This window comes from Lemur catta, chromosome 1, assembly GCF_020740605.2.
Source record: "Lemur catta isolate mLemCat1 chromosome 1, mLemCat1.pri, whole genome shotgun sequence".
NCBI classification, from domain to species: domain Eukaryota; kingdom Metazoa; phylum Chordata; class Mammalia; order Primates; family Lemuridae; genus Lemur; species Lemur catta.
The window spans coordinates 33,193,710-33,212,341 of record NC_059128.1 but is presented as its reverse complement, the minus strand read 5'-3'; the positions used below and the strand labels follow the sequence as shown (position 1 = coordinate 33,212,341).

The 18,632-nt window shown below is 46.3% G+C and overlaps 1 protein-coding gene and 1 long non-coding RNA gene across 5 annotated transcripts in view; one reads left to right on the top strand and one right to left on the bottom strand.

The window, feature by feature from the left end:
• Nucleotides 1-9,361, top strand: part of FNTB (farnesyltransferase, CAAX box, beta) — a 59,247-nt gene extending 49,886 nt beyond the window's left edge. For 2 of the 4 annotated variants that reach the window (XM_045565582.1, XM_045565608.1), the window contains 3 exons: nucleotides 3,654-3,765; nucleotides 4,618-4,732; nucleotides 7,904-9,361. In XM_045565582.1, coding sequence (XP_045421538.1) covers nucleotides 3,654-3,765; nucleotides 4,618-4,732; nucleotides 7,904-8,035 — 359 coding nt within the window. In that variant the 3' untranslated portion in view covers nucleotides 8,036-9,361. The other 2 variants (XM_045565591.1, XM_045565601.1) reach the window with 2 other exon arrangements.
• LOC123647995 lies at nucleotides 1,706-18,292 on the bottom strand. Its single transcript, XR_006738451.1, has 3 exons — nucleotides 18,200-18,292; nucleotides 2,315-2,442; nucleotides 1,706-2,208 (listed from the first exon to the last, which is right to left on the bottom strand). It is a non-coding gene; the product is annotated as an uncharacterized LOC123647995 (long non-coding RNA).
• Nucleotides 18,293-18,632: the final 340 nt, after the last annotated feature.

Below are 18,632 nucleotides of genomic sequence, written 5' to 3'. Positions count from 1 at the left end.
AGAAATACATTTTTCAAAGGCATTGAGCATATTGCTAACTAAAAAGGGGGGACAAGCCTCAACACGGTGCAGGGCACGAGTCTAGTTCATATCCTGACTCGGCGAGTGACTGTCAGTAGTTCCGTGCCAATGACTACCTTCCACGTGTAGAAGGCAGCATTTGAGTAGAAGAATGAGTTATTAATAGCTTAAAAATATGAAATGCTGACTAAATCAGTGAGTTATTTTGTTTTTGTGGAGCAGTAAGAAAGCAGCAGAACTGTGAGTTTCTCTCGGGCTTGATAGTGACTGGCTTCCTGTATGTTCTTTGGGATAACCCCCTCAGAGGTCTTTTCTTGTCCACCTGTGAAGTTGAGCTACAGATGGCTGCACCTGTCAGTTATGGTTTGGAAAGACTTTTGATTTCTTAGATAAAAGGAACCTTTGAAATGCAAAATGACATTATAATGGGGATCTGTAATTTAAGGAAGAGAGATAAAGGATTTAAAAGGCTGACTCCAGTGCATGGTTATCACCCTGTAATCCTGTCTCCCTTCATCTTGCTGTGATTCTGTGTGCCGGTATCCAAATGCAGGTTGTCTGCAAGCTCCTTATAACAGTTTATGAACTTTGAGCTTTTGAACTTCAATAATGTAGGAAGTAACTGAAAGCATCTGTAATCTTTTTAATAATAAACATAGCATTTTCTTTTCAGATTCCAATTTTAGCCATAGGTTATCATTTACCTTATAATAATAGTCTTTTATTTATTATAGGATATGAAATAAATGCATATTTTATACAGGTGTTTAATGCAGTTTCCTAAAGTTTAATAAATATGCTTTTTAAAATAACACCTTTATTGAGTCTTAGCTGAAGCAGCTCAGTTGGGAGAGTGTTAGACTAGAGATATAATTCATATACTGTACAATTTATTTAAAGTGTACAATTCATTGGTTTTTAGTGTATTCAGAGTTGTACAACCATCACTCCAGTCAATTTTAGAACATTTTTATCATTCCCCCTCCCAAAAAACCACATACCATCAAATATGCTTTTTTAAAGAAGAAATCACAAAGGAAAAATCAACAGTATGATTACAGCATAAGTGTAATTTTTTTTTTTTTTTTTGAGACAGAGTCTCACTCTGTTGCCCGGGCTAGAGTGCCATGGCATCAGCCTAGCTCACAGCAACCTCAAACTCCTGGGCTCAAGCAATCCTCCTGCCTCAGCCTCCTGGGTAGCTGGGAATACAGGCATGCGCCACCATGTCTGGCTAATTTTTTCTATTTTTAGTTGTTTGGCTAATTTCTTTCTATTTTTAGTCGAGACAGGGGTCTCGCTCTTGCTCAGGCTGGTCTCGAACTCCTGACCTCGAGTGATACTCCCGCCTTGGCCTCCCAGAGTGCTAGGATTACGGGCGTGAGCCACCGCACCCGCTATAAAATATATTTTTTTAACTAAAAATATTTTAAGTCCACATAACCAAAACAGAAGAGCAAAAAGGGGAAAACAGGTACAACATATGATATAGACAATGGGAAAATATAATAAAAAACTAAATTAATAAAATGGACTATCGGCTTTTAGAAGACAAAAGACAAATATACACCTTCAAAAGGAAATGTGACGAGTACACAAAAGTTATGGAAAAATTTTACCCTAATTAGTAATCGGAAACATGCAAATCGAAAGTGATGAGCAGGCACTATTTCTTTTTACCATTTTAATTGCTGAGAACTTTTTTATAGTGACTTATGTAAGAGGAAGTACAGTAAAATTTTAATTTTTGCTGGCAGCCATATATATTCTCAAAGCAGTTTATTAGTTACCTGTTAAAGACTTTAAAAACATTTAACTGAATAATTCCACTGTGGTCAAATATCTGAGAAAAATAATCCTAAGCATAGAGAATATTCACAAAGGTGTTCAGTGCAGCATTTCTTAGAATCGCAAGGCAACAGCCTTGGAAGCAAGTGAAAGATAGAGTGAAGTCCCATCATATAAGTTATGTGCTCACAGGTGGGGAAAAAGGAGAGGAATTCAAACAGTGCGGGTGCTTCAGCCAGCATGAGGAGGAAGGGCAGGTGTGTTCCCCTTAGGTCGGGATCAGCTTCCTGTGGTGCTTGCGGTGTGCCCGTGTGCCCGTCTTGCTGGGCCGGCGTGACTCGGCTGTTGAAGATGAGTGGCTTGTGCTCACAGCCTCCCCACGTCAGTCAGCCACTGTCCCTTATTGAAATATTCCACAATTAAATATTTGCCTTACATATTCTTTTTTAGACTGTATTTACCATAAACTTCTATGAATTTTTACCGTGTAAGTTTATATACTCACATATATGCCATTTTTGGCTCAGTTCCTTCGATGATGCGGTTAGCTTATGCATCCACTTAGTGAAATACCGTGTGTCTAGTCAGAATGACGGTCCTGAAGATTATGTAGCAGAATAGGAGAGTTTATGCCTATAGTGTTAAATGAAAAATGTAAGATACGAAGTTATAACCAGATAGAAAAATACATAGAAACAAAGATTGCAAGAAAGAAAAATTAGCTTTCAATTGCCACTTACAGATTGTTTGGCATCTTTATAGCCCAAATATCAAAGTATAAAAATTTTACTAAAGATTTTACATACATCCTATATGTGTACTTAAAAAAAAAATCAATTTCCACACACCCGTTAGCAACTTGTCCCGCCTCTCTACTTGATAACCATGAGGCCCACAGCATCTCTGACCATGCTAACCGAACCTGAGAGAGTGAAGAAGCCCAGTTGCCTGTCAGTACCGTAGTATGATTACCGGAATGGCCAGTTTTTGCTTGGGCTGTCATATGACGCAGGAGGGCGGTTACTAGTAATGCTTCTTAGGAAAATTTTTTGAGCCAAGAGAAAATTTGGAGAATTCTCTTTGGAGATAGATTAAATTCAGGTTTAGAAAAGTGGGGGAAAGGGGCGCCTGGCTAGCTCAGATGATAGAGCATAAGAACCTTAATCTCAGGGTTGTGGGTTTGATCCCCACATTGGGCACAGGTTTAGCAGGGTATGGTGACATGTGCCTGTAGTTCCAGCTACTGGGAAGGCTGAGGCAGGAGGATCACTTGAGCCCAGGAGTTTGAGGTTGCTGTGAGCTATGATGATGCCACTGTACTCTAGCCCAGGCAACAGAGTGGGACTGTGTCTCAAAAAAAAAAAAAAAAAAAAAAAAAAAAAAGGTGGAAGAAGAAACAGACTTTATTACCCCTGTTAAGAGTTCACTTAGCTAATGAGACTCTGAGGAACAAGTTTTGGAGGTGAGCTAGAGGAAATGTCTTTAAAAGCCCGTAAAGAGTCATGGACCAAGTTGAGGGTAGTTACCGAGGTCCACTTGGAAAGCTGAGCTAAGCTGCTAGTTCACTGCCTGCCAGACACGTGGTTTAGGATTGCCATCCAAGTTAACAGGCGCACTTCAGGAAAGTGAAAGTGCCACTTTGGATTGCTGCTCTTGGATGCACGTCAAGGTTCAGGAGAAGGGATGTGTCGTGCATGGGACGCGGGTGAAGTAGCAAGTGGACCAAGAATGAGTGGAAGAGGAGGGGGAAACCTTCAGTGCTCCCACTGCGTGATAAAGTACAAATAAGGCGCCAATACTTGGCTGGACACGCCAGGCCCTTCTGACCCTTTGCCCTTCAACAGGTGATCCTGCCCTCAGCATGAGCCACTGGATGTTTCACCAGCAGGCGCTGCAGGAGTACATCCTGATGTGCTGCCAGTGCCCTGCCGGGGGGCTTCTGGACAAGCCCGGCAAGTGAGTGCTTTCTCTCTGGGGAGGGAGGGGCCAGGGGAGACAGGCGTGCACCTGAGGCCTGCCCAGAGCCTGACTTTTAACAGCCGAGGGGTCCCTTTCTGTCGGCTGCTTAGTGCTAGCGTTGCACGGAGAACAGCACCCCTTCGAGTGCCACTGATCTGGCACCTTGGCTGCCCATCTTGTCCCCCAGCTTCCACGTGCCACCCCCCGCCTCGACCCCAGAGAGGTAAACAGATCACTGGGTTGGTAGCTTTTCTCCCCAGACCCTTTTCTTTTTCAAAAAAAAAAAAAAAAAAACACGTGATTTAAATAGAACAGGATACTGCATGTTAAAACCCCTAAGCATTGTAAACAGAGATTATAGTCCCAACAACTATTACAGAGTAGATTAAATTACTGAACTTGAGTCTGGGATGCCGTAATAAAAGAAAAGGGGAAATAAGTCCTGTTCCCTCTGTCACTCACCCTTCATACCGACCCCAAACACACATTGTGCTGCTGTTGGCACAGGGGAAGGCCTGGCCCAGCAATTTTTCAGGAAGAATTTGGCTCATATCTAGATAATTTGGTATTTTTCTAGAGAAAGATATGAATTTAGCACTAGCACAGCCCCTAGAGAGCCCCTTCCAGAAGACAGCTGGAGTGACCAACTGTAAAATTACTGTTCCCACTGGGCAGGGCTGGAGAATGGGGCTTTTAAACACACTGCTGGGACAAACCATGCTCCCTCCAGCCACATGGAGGACAAGGGGGCTCTGTGATTGCACCTCGGGCCTTGGAATTGGTGTGGCCGTGTTCGGGGACAGGTGGGCCACAGCGGAGCACCTGCTCAGAGCCGCCCCGGCCTTCCAGGTCGCGCGACTTCTACCACACCTGCTACTGCCTGAGCGGTTTGTCCATAGCCCAGCACTTCGGGAGCGGAGCCATGCTGCACGACATGGTCCTGGGGGTGCCTGAAAACGCTCTGGTAAGATGGGCAGGGGGCTTCACCCCCCTTCTTCACAGGGTCCCCTGGCCCGGAGGCTTCCCAAGTGAGCAGCCACTCAGATGCTGCAGAGCTGGCTCTGTGCATGTCCCGTGGGGACAGGCTGGGACGCTCAGGGTCCCTGCCCTCCCTGTGCTGTGCAGCCTGTTAGTGAGGATGTGACTGCAGAGGACATGCACCTCTGGCCCAGCCCAGGGTTCCAGTGGGCAGTCTGACCTGTGGCAGAGCTGTCATGCCTTCATCCTGGAGTCAAGGACCTAGCCCACTACTTCCATTCATTCCCTCTTGAGGAGGCCACAGTTACTTGTCACTCCGAGGCCGTGAGTTCAGCAGGCCCGTGACAGCATCCGCAGCTGACTCTGTCTCTCGGAGGTCTCAGCTTACCTGCCCTCTCTTCAGAGAATGAGATCCCTGATGCCTCATTCATTCCCTCCATAGCGCTCATCACAATAGGCGACGCATCTGTTCAATGCGTGGTTGTCTGCTTCCCTCAGAATTCGCCAGCCTGGTGAGGGCAGGATGCTCACATGCAGCCAGTCCCGCAACAGCCTGGCACAGGAGCCGCTCTGAGCCTAGACGTGACCCAGGGAGGCTGTCCACAGTGATCACATAGCAGGGCCTGTGCAGATTGTCATGAGCGCCTGAGCGATGTTTTCTCATCTGTGTCATTTTAACTTTCCCTGTTTCTCTTGGGAAATATTTCAAACAGAAGAAACACAATGGCCAATAGACAGATGAAAAGATATGCAGCCTCATTCTTTTTTATTTATTTTTTTTTGAGACAGAGTCTCGCTGTGTTGCCTGGGCTAGAGTGAGTGCCGTGGCGTCAGCCTAGCTCACAGCAACCTCAAACTCCTGGGCTTAAGCAATCCTCCTGCCTCAGCCTCCTGAGTAGCTGGGACTACAGGCATGTACCATCATGCCCGGCTAATTTTTTGTGTATATTTTAGTTGTTTGGCTAAATTCTTTCTATTTTTAGTAGAGACGAGGTCTCACTCTTGCTCAGGCTGGTCTCGAACTCCTGAGCTCAAACGATCCACCCGCCTCGGCCTCCCAGAGTGCTTAGGATTACAGGCATGAGCCACCACACCTGGCCAACAGCCTCATTCTTAATCAGAGAAAATCTGGCTGGGCATGGTGGCACATGCCCGTAGTCCCAGCTACTCAGGAGGCTGAGGCAGGAGGATTGCTTGAGCCCCAGGAGTTTGAGGTTGCAGTGAGCCATGATAATGCCACTGCACTCTACCCAGGGCAATAGTGTGAGACTCTGTCTCAAAAAAAAAGAGAAATCAGAGAAACAGCCGTTAAGTTTTTCTAAATCTTAACATTTCTACCTGTTTGCCTCTTATGTACCCCCAGGGGTAACCCTCTCCTAAATTTGACATGTATCATGCCTGCAGATGTTTTTGTACTATAACTACACATGTGTATCCATGAATAAACTATGCAGTTGTTTTGCATGTTTTCAATTTTTTTTCCCCCTGATTAATGGGAGGGCTTCTATCGTTTCACCACTAAGTGTGGTACTGTAGGCTGGTGATAATTGCTTCCTATCAGGTTAATGTTCTCCTGTCCCTTGCTAGGTTCTGTGTTTCAGTCATAATTTACTGTTAATTTTTGAATGCTTTCTCTGCATATGACTTTTTTCGTTAATATGGCATGTTTCATTAATGAGTATTCTAATAAGCCTTAAATTCCAGGGATACGCCCTTCTCGCTCATAGTAGAGCTCACATGTATTGTGTGTGTTCGATACACTACTGGATTCAGTTTGCTAGTATTTTTTGCCTAGTATTTTTATAAGAAAGATCTAAAGTTTTATTTATTGTTTTTCAGTGTTTCAGGATAATATCATAGCTCATAAAATTAGATGGGTAGCTTCCTGCCCCCTCCACTTTTTTTTTTTTTTTTTGTATCTCTGAAAAAGTTTGTATAGGTCAGAGATGATCTGTTTCTTGTAGGTTTGCTAATACTTGCCTGAGAAACCAAAGAAAATACGAGAGGTACCATCTATTTTCTTTGAGGAATGGCAGTAGCAGAATAAATCATTATTGATTTAATTTGTTCATACAGGTTTTTAGAAATTCCTTCTTGAGTCAATTTTGACAATTTTTACAAATTCTTCAGTTTATATGAATTTTCATGTTTTAACATGAAGTTGCTCATACTATTATTAGAAATTTAAAAATCTCTCTTGAAATTAGGGTCCCCTTCTTCATTCCCACAGTAGAAGAGTCCTGAGTACTGGGCTAGGATTATGCCATGTCTCAAACCTAAAGCTGCTCTTGGGTTTCAGTGATATAGAATAATATAAAAGAATATAAATATGAGGCTGGGCGTGGTGGCTCACGCCTGTAATCCTAGCACCCTGGGAGGCCAAAGTGGGAGGATCGCTCGAGGTCAGGAGTTCAAGACCAGCCTGAGCAAGAGTGAGACCCCTGTCTCTACTAAAAAAATAGAAAGAGATTAGCTGGACAACTAAAAATATGCAGAAAAAATTAGCCGGGCATGGTGGCGCATGCCCTGTAGTCCCAGCTACTTGGGAGGCTGAGGCAGGAGGATGGCTTGAGCCCAGGAGTTTGAGGTTGCTGTGAGCTAGGCTGACACCATGGCACTCTAGTCAGGGCAATAGAGTGAGACTCTGTCTCAAAAAAAATATATAAATATGACCTGACACCCTTACTACATACTGTGGTCCTTTTTCTTGATTATAAATGTAAACACATGTTCAATGTTTTAATCAGAATATATAAAAATATAAATAAGAAAATTAAAAACAATCACATCACTTAATATTGATATATGTCCAGTTTTTGCCTATTTTGTATATCACGTCTACAACCACATTTTTTAAAAGTTTGAGGTAGTTGTTTTTCACAATGTTAGAAGCATTTGCCCGTACCATTAAATATTTAAAAGTGTGTTTTTAAATGGCTGTATAATATTCCACATCCCATGTACTATCTAAAATGTTTTTTTTTTTTTTTTTAAACAAATATCCTATTTTTGATCATTTGGGCCTTGGGTAATCTTTGTGTTTATCTCTCATGATTCCTTATATGAAATTGTTAGAAGTGCATTTCATGGGGCAAAGGATGTGCCTGTTCCCAAGGACACCAGGGTGACTAACTGGCATCTGTCCTTCTCTTCGCAGCAGCCCACTCACCCCGTGTACAACATTGGACCAGACAAAGTGATCCAGGCCACCACGTACTTTCTGCAGAAGCCAGTCCCAGGCTTCGAGGAGCCTGAGGATGAGGCAGTAGCAGAGCCTGCAATGGACTAGAGGACCTGGGTCCCCATGGCTCTGTGCTCACCCATCTCCCCAGTCAGACAAGGTTTATACGTTTCGATACATTCTGTGTTACACAAGCCTTAGCCACTATGGAGCTGTGGTTCTCTTTGTTCTTTCTTGTACAACAAAACAAAACCAATGGCTCTAGGTTTGGAGAACACAGTGGTGTGGTTTTTAAAATTCTTTCCACTTGTTAAACCAAAAATCTATCAGCCCGTGTGGCTGGGGAGCCGTGCATGCTGGGAGGAAGCAGCCCCTCCCTGCCAGCGTCCAGTCTGGACAGGCCGGTTGCGATGAATGGTGTCTGAGCATCACAGCACCCAGAGCCGCTGCTGTGACTCCCACTTGCATGCCACCATTAAATCGACAGACAGGGTCCCTCCCATGGTGGAAATAAGTCCATTCCATGCCAAGGGTGAGGGTGGGGGATTTGGGTCCCACCAAAGTGAGTTCTCCGGAAAAGACCGTGGTGGGGCTGCACCAGGCAGTGCCTCTGCCTCTCACCTCCCCCCGCCCCCACCGGTCATCTGCAAGGGAAAGGAACTGGGGGTGGGGAGAGAAAGGTCTTAGTTCTTCCCTGTCAACACAGGAGAACTGAGCTACGTGTCACTGCAAAGCCACACTTGGTGCACAGGCAAGGCTTGTTTCAGCCCAGGTGAGGCAACTTAGACCCAGGAAGCCAATTATGAGTGCAAAACGAGCCTCTCGTCCAGCTCTGTGCCGGAGGAAGCAGCCCCCAGGGTCCCCCATCATGTACCGTGACAAGCCCTGATGTCCTCAAGGCAGCGCCTGCAGCCCACGGCCATTCTGCGTGTTTCCATCTTTCTTCTACCAGACTCCTAGCCCAGCCTCCTCCAAGACAGTGTTGGCTTTTCTCACCCAGAGTATTAACACTACTAAGTCTTTCACCTTAATTTATGACTCAGGATTTATTCACGTCCTGCCCACTCTAGGCTCACAGAAATAAAATCAAGTGCTAGACTGGCTGGCTGCTGCCCAGAGGCCTCAGCCACTGGTGGTGGCGGTGGGGAGCGCCGCCCCGTGTGCTGGGCCCTGGCACTGCCTCTGCTGCCCCCCACGGAACCCTTTCTCGGTCACTGAGGTGTCGAGTTGGGTCATCTGTCCACTGCTGTGGTCACAGCAAGCCCCATGTCACTGACCCAGTCATGTAAGTGGCTGTGGGCAGACAGGAGCTTAGAGATGCAGCATGAGGCTTTTCTCAAAAAAACTGGCCCTTTGCTGCCTCTAATTCCCTATTGCTTTGGTGTATTGGGCTACATATTTACCTCCTCGAAATAATAAAGGAATAACATTTTCTATGATGTCTCTTGTGATCTGTACCAAGAAAAGGCCTTCAGAATGCACAATGTTGGGTGCTACTGAAGTTTGTTCATGGGGTGGCGAGTCCCCTGTGTGACATTCCAGGCCATTTGTGTCGGCCATTACAAAGAGGTATGACCTGAGTTGTGCCCTCACACTGTGCCCCCCATTCAAAGCAGTGGGCCTAACCTAACAAGGAGGGGGGAGAGTTGTTTTCTAAGCTCCAGCTCTCCATACACTGCGTTTAATGGTCTCTCCGTGTCTGTTTGTTGCCTGTGCCCCATAGCATTCAGGGTGGGTGGGTGGATGTGCTGGCCGGAGGCAGGGGCTGTCACAGGGACTGACTGGAGTCCTGTGGCCACTTGGCTTCCCCCTCATCTGGTGAGAGACCCTGTCCCAAGGGAGGCCAAGAAGGTAGGTGCACCATGACTTAATACGCCTGGAGGGGAGAGAAGGGAGTGTCCTCAAAGGATACCCGACTCCACATATGGGGATGTAATTCCTGCCTCCTGGGCTATATCTGGTCTGCAAAGCAATGTACTAAAATGCATCCTTTCCCTCTCTCTAACAAAAGGCAAAACCTCTCAGCACCAGAAGTCTCAAGATACTGAGAGATTAAAGTAGTAATTGGTGTGGTTAAGAGCCAGGGACCGCCTTAGTCTGAACTGGCTTTATACCAAGGAGGAGAGATTGGAGCTGGACCCTTAAGGGGAGGTAAAGTTTGACTAGGTAGAGAAGCGTCGTGTTCGTGCACTGGTATTATCTCAGGGCCATTTACACCGACATATCCGCGAGACTTCCTTTTCTGGAGGGTTTCCTGGCTTAAACAGCCTTCAAGGTGGGTCCTGGCGATAAATTCTCAGATTTATCATGTGGATCCTTGAGCAGAAGACACACAGCGTTCCAGGTGGGTCACCCCAAATATTTTCCCTTATCAATAAATACAAAGCTACTACAGGTCTCTGTATCCAGACAGGCCCCAAGTCTCCCCTTAGAGCCCATCTCAGGCCCACCCTGAGTGCCGTATGGGTTGGGAAGCCTGCCAGACCCTGCTGGGAGCAGAGGAGCCTTGAGCATGAATTCCCCTGAGATAACAACACATATCAACACTATCCCTAGACTGCCCTCTCCTCGTGGTGCCATTGAGCATTCTTTCATGGCCGGGATGCTTTCCAGGTAACATTAGTGTCAAATGACAAATGTACTTGGTCAGTAAAGTTTGGACCAAACATTCTAGTCACCCACATGCACTGCTCGGTGGCATTCATTGCCTCTAAATAGGAAGGAGAGCATAGTATGATTTAAAACACTGTTGCAATGGATGGAAAACCTGACCCAAACTGGCTTAAAGCACAAAGGAAATGTGTTGACTCTGAAACTGAGTCCAGGAATTAGGTTGGCCATATGAGTGGCTTCAGAAGGTTTCTCACCCTCCATCTCTCTAGGCTACCTCCAACCTCATGCTCTCTCCACATGGTTAAAATGGCAGCAGCAATGTCTCCAGCCCCTACATCCTCTTGGGTTAAGTTCTGCAGACAAGAGCGCCTGGTACCACCCCAGCCTGCCTTCCCAACAAGTACCATTGCATTTCACTGGCTTTGATCAAACCAAGTGCTTTTCTGAGCAGCAGTCCAGTGGCCAGGAGACAGGGCACTGATGGTCACATGCTTCTCCCACACATGGGAAATGGGGCTTCATCAAAAGCACACGGTCCTAAGAAAGGGAAGGAATGAAGCCCCAGATGCAAAATAGGGTTGCCAAAGGGGGAAGGGCTGCTCGAGAGGCAGCTGGCCACCGTGCTCTAGGACAGTGGATGATCACTGTGCTAGACACCTGTGGGGGCACAGCTGGCGTCCGTTCCCCTCCCACACTGTGGCGGCCCAAAGGTTGCCTGGGCTTGACCCCTCCCATTGCCAGGCCCAGGCCCTGATAGGACGAAGCCAGTCATTGTCATCTGCCTCTCTGTCTCAGTAGTCTGTCCAGGTTGGTAGTTATCAGGCAGAAGCCAGTCAGCTTGTCATAGCTTCAGCAACTGATTCAGAGCCCCGTGTGTGATCTAAGATAGTCCAAAGAGAGAGAAGTCCTGGACGTTTGATGGTAGGGGAAATGCAGCTCCCTCCTATTAGGGAAGGTAGAATGTGTGGCCTGGGACTCCTATGACCATTCGCCTACCTAGAAGGAAGCCGGCCTGAGAAACCAACACATGCACAGACCCACAAGAGACTGAGAAACACGGCCTGATCACACAGCTCCCGAGGCCCACGTTGCCTCTGATTTTCAGTTGCATGAGCCAGTCTGAGTTAGATTTACTATCGCTTGCAACTGAAAGCATCTCAATACAGTCACGGGTTGCTTAACAATAGGGGATACATTCTGAGAAGAGTGAAGTGATTCTGTTGTATGAGCATCACAGTGTGTATGTACACAAGCCTAGATGGGACAGCCTACTGCACGCCTAGGCTATACGGTGTAGCCTGTCGCTCCTGGGCACAAACATGTCCGGCATGTTACTGTACTGAACACACTGGGCAACTGGAACTCAATGGTAAGTATTCATGTATCTATACATAGCAAAAGCACAGTAAAAATATGGTGTTATGATCTTATGGAATCACCATGTACATGCAGCCCATCTTTGGCCGAAATGACATCATGTGGCACATGACTGCATATACTAAACTTTACCCCAGATGAGCCACAAGACCTGTTGTTTAAAAAACACTGACCACCCTTGCCACATCCACCCAAACAATAACACCTTAGAGTCCCTCCTGGTCTGCTGCCTCTCATTTGATCCCTGACTCAACCTCATGGGTGAGGCAGGTGTAGGTATTATCTGCATTTTACAACTGGAGAAACAGGTCAGAGAGCTTAAGTGAATCATCCAAGGTTTCCTTGCTGTCAAATGGTGGAGTCTAAAGCTTAGCCCAGATGTGCCGCCTCCAAATCCCATGGTCTTCCCCGCCCCAGGCCTCTGCAGGTGAAAAGGGTGGTCTCCGGAACAGGGCCAGTGGTTAACACGCTTGGGTTTACCTCCATGCTGGGTGACAGGCCCTGAATGCCAACCCCCATCTCTTACCAGCATGGGGATGGTGACAGCAAACAACACGGGCAGGCCCCCCACCCTTCAATGGTTCACCCGCTGTCTGCCAGGTGCGTGCCACCCCAGTGCTGAGCGTGACGCCGCGTGACTCGCAATGAGGCTGTGTGAGTCAGTCTTCCCAGGAGCTGACCAGAGCCCTGACAGCAGCCAGCCTGCTCCAACCCGGCCCAGCCCGTCTAACTGGTTCCTGGACATCCTCTTTCACTTGCCTGCAATAGCACCCCCTGCCTCTGCGGGGCCTGTGCTCCTCCCCCCCTGCTTCTCTGGCACGTCCAAGAACAAAACTAGGCAGGGCAGGACTGGGTGCTCCTCGCCAGCTCAGCTTAATGGAAACTTTCCTTTACCCTCGGGCTCCCCCTCTCAAAGAAATACGGCTCTAACAAAATAAAAATAAATGCACTTTTTGAAATAAACTTAGAATAGTTTGAGATTGACAGAAAAATTGCAAGGATAGTGCCCAGAGTTCCCATATACCCATCAGCTTTCCCTTGGGTTAACAGTTTACATTAATGGGGCATTCGACTAACGAATGAACTGATATTGATACATTATTAACTAAAGTCCATACTTTATTTGAATTCCCTTAGGTTTTACTTAATGGTCTTTTTCTATCTTAGGATCCCATCCAGGACATAGTACATTTAGTCATTATGTCTCCTTAGGTTCCTCTTGGCTGTGACAGTTTCTCAGACTTTCCTTGTTGGTGAAGACTTTGACAGTTTTGAAGAGTACTGGTCAGGCATTTTGAGAATGTCCTTCAGCTGGGATTTGTGTGATGTTTTCCTCATGATGAGACTGGGGTTATGGGTTTTTTGAGGAAGAGCACAGAGGTAAAGTGCCATCTCATCACATATCAAGGGTACATGCTGTCAACTTGATTTACATGTTTATGCTGGTCTTTGCCTTGGTGACTGAGCAGAGGTTACTCTGTCCCCCTTTCCATAATGCGCCTTTAGAAGGAATTATTATATGATGTGTAGCCCACACTTAAGGAGCAGGGAGTTATGCTCCACATCCTTGAAGGCAGACTATCTACATAAATTATTTGGAATTCTACATGGGAGATTTGCTTACTCTCCATTTATTAATTCAGTCATTTTTTTCTATCAGTATGAACACATGAATATTTATGCTCCAGGTTATGTTCTAATAACTTTTTATTTTATTGCTCATATTGTTCCAGTTTTGGCTACTACAAGCATTTTCATTAGCACCTGTGTCCCTTTGGTATACCCCTCCTTTCTTACTTTCAGTAATAATGCATTTTCTTAAGCTTGGCTATTTTAATACTTTATTTTTTAAAATTTTAATTTTTTTACATTCAGAATATTACAGGGGTACAGATGTTTTGGTTACATAAATTGCTTTTGTACCATTTGAGTCAAAGTTACAAGTGTGCCCATCCCCCAGATAGTGTGCATTATACCTGGTACATGTGAATTTACCCATCCCCTCTCCCACCTCCTACCTGCTAGATTTCCTATGAATGTTATTTCCATATGTACACATAAGTGATGATAGGTTAGTTCCAATTTAATGGTGAGTGCATGTGGTGTTTGTTTTCCCATTCTTGCGATACTTCACTTAGTAGAATGGTTTCCAGCTCCATCCAAGATAATACAAGAGGTATTAGTACACCATTTTTTTTATGGCTGAGTAGTACTCCATGGTATACATATACCATATTTTATTAATCCACTCATGTACTGAGGGGCACTTGGGTTGTTTCCGTATCTCTGCAATTGTGAACTGTGCTGCTATAAACATTCAAGTGCAGGTGTCTTTTTTAAAGAATGTCTTTTTTTCCTTTGGGTAAATACCCAGTAGTGGGACTGCTGCATCAAATGGTAGTTCTACTTTTAGTTCTTTTTGAGGTATCTCCATACTACTTTCCATAGAGGTTGTACTAGTTTGCAGTCCCATCGGCAGTAAGTGTCCCTATGTCTCCACATCCACACAAGAACTTATTGTTTTGGGACTTTTTGATAAAAGCCATTCTCACTAGAGTTAAGTGATATCTCACTGTGGTTTTGATTTGCATTTCCCTGATGATTAAAGATGTTGAGCATTTTTTCCATGTTTGTTGGTCATTAGTCTATCTTCTTTTGAAAAGTTTCTGTTCATGTCTTTTGACCACTTTTTAATGGGATTTTTCGATTTTTTTTCTTGCTGATTTGCTTGAGTTCTTTACAGATTCTAGTTATCAGCCCTTTATTGAATGTATAACATGCAAATATTTTCTCCCATTCTGTAGGTTGTCTATTTGCTCTAATGATTGTTTCCTTGGCTGTGCAGAAGCTTTTTAATTTGATCAGGTCCCATTTATTTTTGTTGTTGCTATGATTGCTTTTGGGTCTTCATAAATTCTTTGCCTAGGTGAATGCATGTAAGAGTTTTTCCAACATTTTCTTCTAGAATTCTTATAGTTTCATGCCTTAGGTTTAAGTCTGTTATCCATCGTGAGTTGACTTTCGTGAATGATGAGAGGTGCGGATCCTCTTCAGTCTTCTACATATGGCTATCCAATTTTCCCAGCACCGTTTAGAAAGCTCAGTGAGATACAAGAGAAAATAGAAACCCAACAGAAAGAAACCACAAAAAGATGCAGGAAATGAGTGCAAAATTCACTAAAGAAATTGAATCATTAAAGAAAAATCAAACAGAACTTCTGGAAATGAAAAATTCATTCAAGGAGATATAAAACACAGTGAGAAGCCTTAAGAATAGGTTAGAACAGAAAGAATCTCAGAGCTTGAAGACCATACCTTTGCATTAAACAAGTCAAAGAGATAGAGAAATAAGAGAACAAACAAAGCCTACAAGAAATACGTGATTATGTAAACAGGCCTAACATAAGAATCATAGTCATCCCTGAGGGCAAAGAAGAAAATACACAAGAGTTGGAAAAGTTATTTAAGGGACTAATTGAGAAAAATTTCCCTGGCCTTGCTAGAAATCTAGATGTCTGGGTACAAGAAGTTCAAAGGACTCCTGGGAGATTCGTCGCAAAGAGGCAAACACCCTGACACCAGTCATCAGACTGGCCAAAGAGGCACTCCTACAGGCGATAAGGTGAAAGCACCAGATAACTTACAAAGGAAAACCCATCAGACTAACTGCAGACTTCTCAACTGAGACCTTAATAATGCATTTTAAGAAGTATTGCATGCTGATAATTGTTCACACTAGGTAATCGGCACATTTGGGTTCAGTCTACTATTCTCTCAACTTTTGATCACATTACAGTCCATAATGAGCATTGCACGTTGGTTACCTTGGGTGTGAGAGACTTTGTTGCCTCCTGCTATACCTGTGACAGTATGGGCTGATGGGACAAAGGAAGTGATAGGAGCCTAGGACTTTAGTTCCCAGACCAAGGTTCAATGTCACAGCTCTCTCAAGGGGGAAGGGCTAGGTTCCCTTCCTCGCTAGGTTCCCTCTCTCTAGTCCCCTCTCTGGAGCAGTGGCTGCCATGTGCCTGGACACCAAGGGGCCTGTGAAGTGGCGGAACAGGAATGGTGCAGAGTGGGAGGTTCTGGCCCACCTCCCCCTGCCTCTCTGGACAGCTGCATCGGGAACCTGAGGCTGGGCTCTCGTGGGGAGGATGAAAAGAGAGACCACCAAGAGCTTGAGGAGCGATGACCTGGCCCCTTCCCTTTGATCCTCCCACGGTGCTGACCCTCTCTCACCAAGGGGCCCATCTCCTGAATTCCTCTGGCATTCAAAGCCCAGATGTGCACATGTGTCACATACACAAGTCTCATCTCTACCTACTCTAAGCTTTGTAAACTGCCTACACCTCCCCGGTGGCTGGCAGAGTGCTGGGCTGAGACTACATGCTGCTAAACACCTGTGGGTTGAACTCATGCACAGGCAACCCCAGAGCAGACCTAACAAGGGCACAGAGATGAACATGCCCCACAGGGCTGGAGCCCATTGGCACACACATATCTGTGTTTGCTATTCACAGAGCAACCGCGACAGGCCAGGCACCGTGCTAGGGGTGCAGCAGCCAGTGAGTGCAGAGCAGTTGCTGACGTTGTGGGAGCTCCCAGTCAAAAATGGCTGCTTACCACACTGCTCTCTGCACACAGAGGAGGGTCCTGCCCTCTTATTTCCTGCACGGGAAACATGGTCAAGTTGTTGTCCCCCTCCCCAAAGTCTGCCACTAGCCTTGCAGTAGGTATTCACTGTGGACGTGACATTCCTTCCTTCAGCTGGCTGGCCTTGCTGTGGCCTTTTGGCCCAAAGCCGTTGGCCACTGTCCTTTAGCCCCAGATCTGCCCTGCCACCCCTGAGCTGTTGATGTCATCAGGAGATTGGAAACAAACACCGTGCATGGGAGCCACGGGCGGCCACACCGCCAGCCGGACGCCCTGGGCTGAGGGTGTGAATCTGGGGGTGTGGGCCTGGGGGTGTGGGTGGGTGGCTCCGTGAGCCTAGTTGGTTATTTCTTGAACCAGACTTTGTATGGCTCATTCCACGCTCCTGGGTCACTGCAGGAGCTGGCATGGGAGCAGGCGCACCTCTCTCTGCCGGCCTGCAGGCTGTCAGGTTTGTTTTTCTTGGCGGGAGGTTTAATCCCTCACCAAGTTCAGCACTGAAGTGGAAGGTTCTGGCACAGCTTTCTTAATATTGGATCCTTGATTCTTTTTCTTCCCCCCTCTGGTCTTTAATTTATTATAAAAATTTAATAGCCAAGACCGTGCTGGATAATTTTGCCCAGAGAAGGCCATGGGTATATGAGAGCCCCACCCTGCTATGGACATCAGAGGAAAACAATCCTAAACGGGGCCTGCTGGGGCAGCTGGCATTAGCACAGGGTGCAGGAGGGGACCTGCTCGGCTGGTTGTGAATTGTCCAAGGCCACCTGCTCAGTGCTCTTCTAGACACGCCCATCTGCTGGGTGTGTGCGCCCGGGAGCCAGGGTGAGCTGAAGTACGTGGCCCCCGGGTCCGGTCAGCAGGCTTGTCTGTCCCCACTTCACGCACCAGTCAGACTCTGCTCAGGGGGCCCTGTGGGGGGAGGCTGAAAAACGATGGCTTGACCACTATCATAACCAGTCCCGGCAAGAAAACACCCAGCAGGCGCAAGATGTGGTTGCAGTAGCTCTGTGCCTGGCACCAGGCACTGCAGAAATACAAACTGAAACTGGAAGGAAGGATGGGGCAAAGTCACCAGGATGTTAATGGCTATGAGCCAGCCAGCTAGAGTATATTTCCTTTCTCAAGTCCATTTTTTCCCAAAAGATAAAGAGATTTGGTCTTAAGTTTGTTCAGAAAACAAGCACAGCTCATTTGTTACTGCCTTTTGGCATTCAACACACATTTACCTCCCCTTTAAGGATTTTAACGCACTGAACCCTTATTACATCAGAGAGGTTACAGTTCACCCTACATTTCAATAAAACTCAGACATGGTTGCACTGCCCAGGACCTGTGAAGGCAGCCAGACCTAAGAATGGCTCACATTTTGTGGAGTACTAAGTGCCAGACACAGTTCAAGGGCTTTTCACACTTACGACTTTGAGCCTCAGACAATAGCATTTGGTGCTATTACTGTCCTCATGTTATGGCTCAGGAAGTCAAGGCAATGTCCCCGCAGAGGCACAGGCTGCAGCTGGTGTGCCGACCCAGACAGGCGGACTCTCCCACTCCAGCAGTGGCTCTGAGACTCCCTGGGCTCCCTCCCCGCCCGATCCCAATGAAACACTGAGGAACAACAACACTTACCAGCTGGGTGCAGACGGTTCGCCAGGAGGGCCTCCGAAACCCAAGCATGGCCAGGCAGGTGCAGTCGCTCCACTCCCACCTAGAGTTAACGCTGGCTCAGCCAAACTGTTCAGGAATGGAGTATTTATTTGGCCAATTTGATCTTCTACTTGAGGAATTAACTAGAAAATATTTTCGTTTATCCCTTCCCAGGGAAAGTCTGAGGATGTATTAATTAGCCCATGCCTTAGTGTACCCCAGCCACTGAAGGAAATTCTTTGACCATTCACTATCTAGCAGCACAGAGGTTGGCAAAACTCTTCTTGCCTACCTGGGTTTCCTCCTTAGGCTAAAGAAACAGTTTTGAGCAAAGAAAGCCTCCAGTTTCACATTCCCAGAGGCTGTCGAGAACGGAGCCTGGTCCACAGGCCTGAGAGCGGGCCTCGCTCTGGCT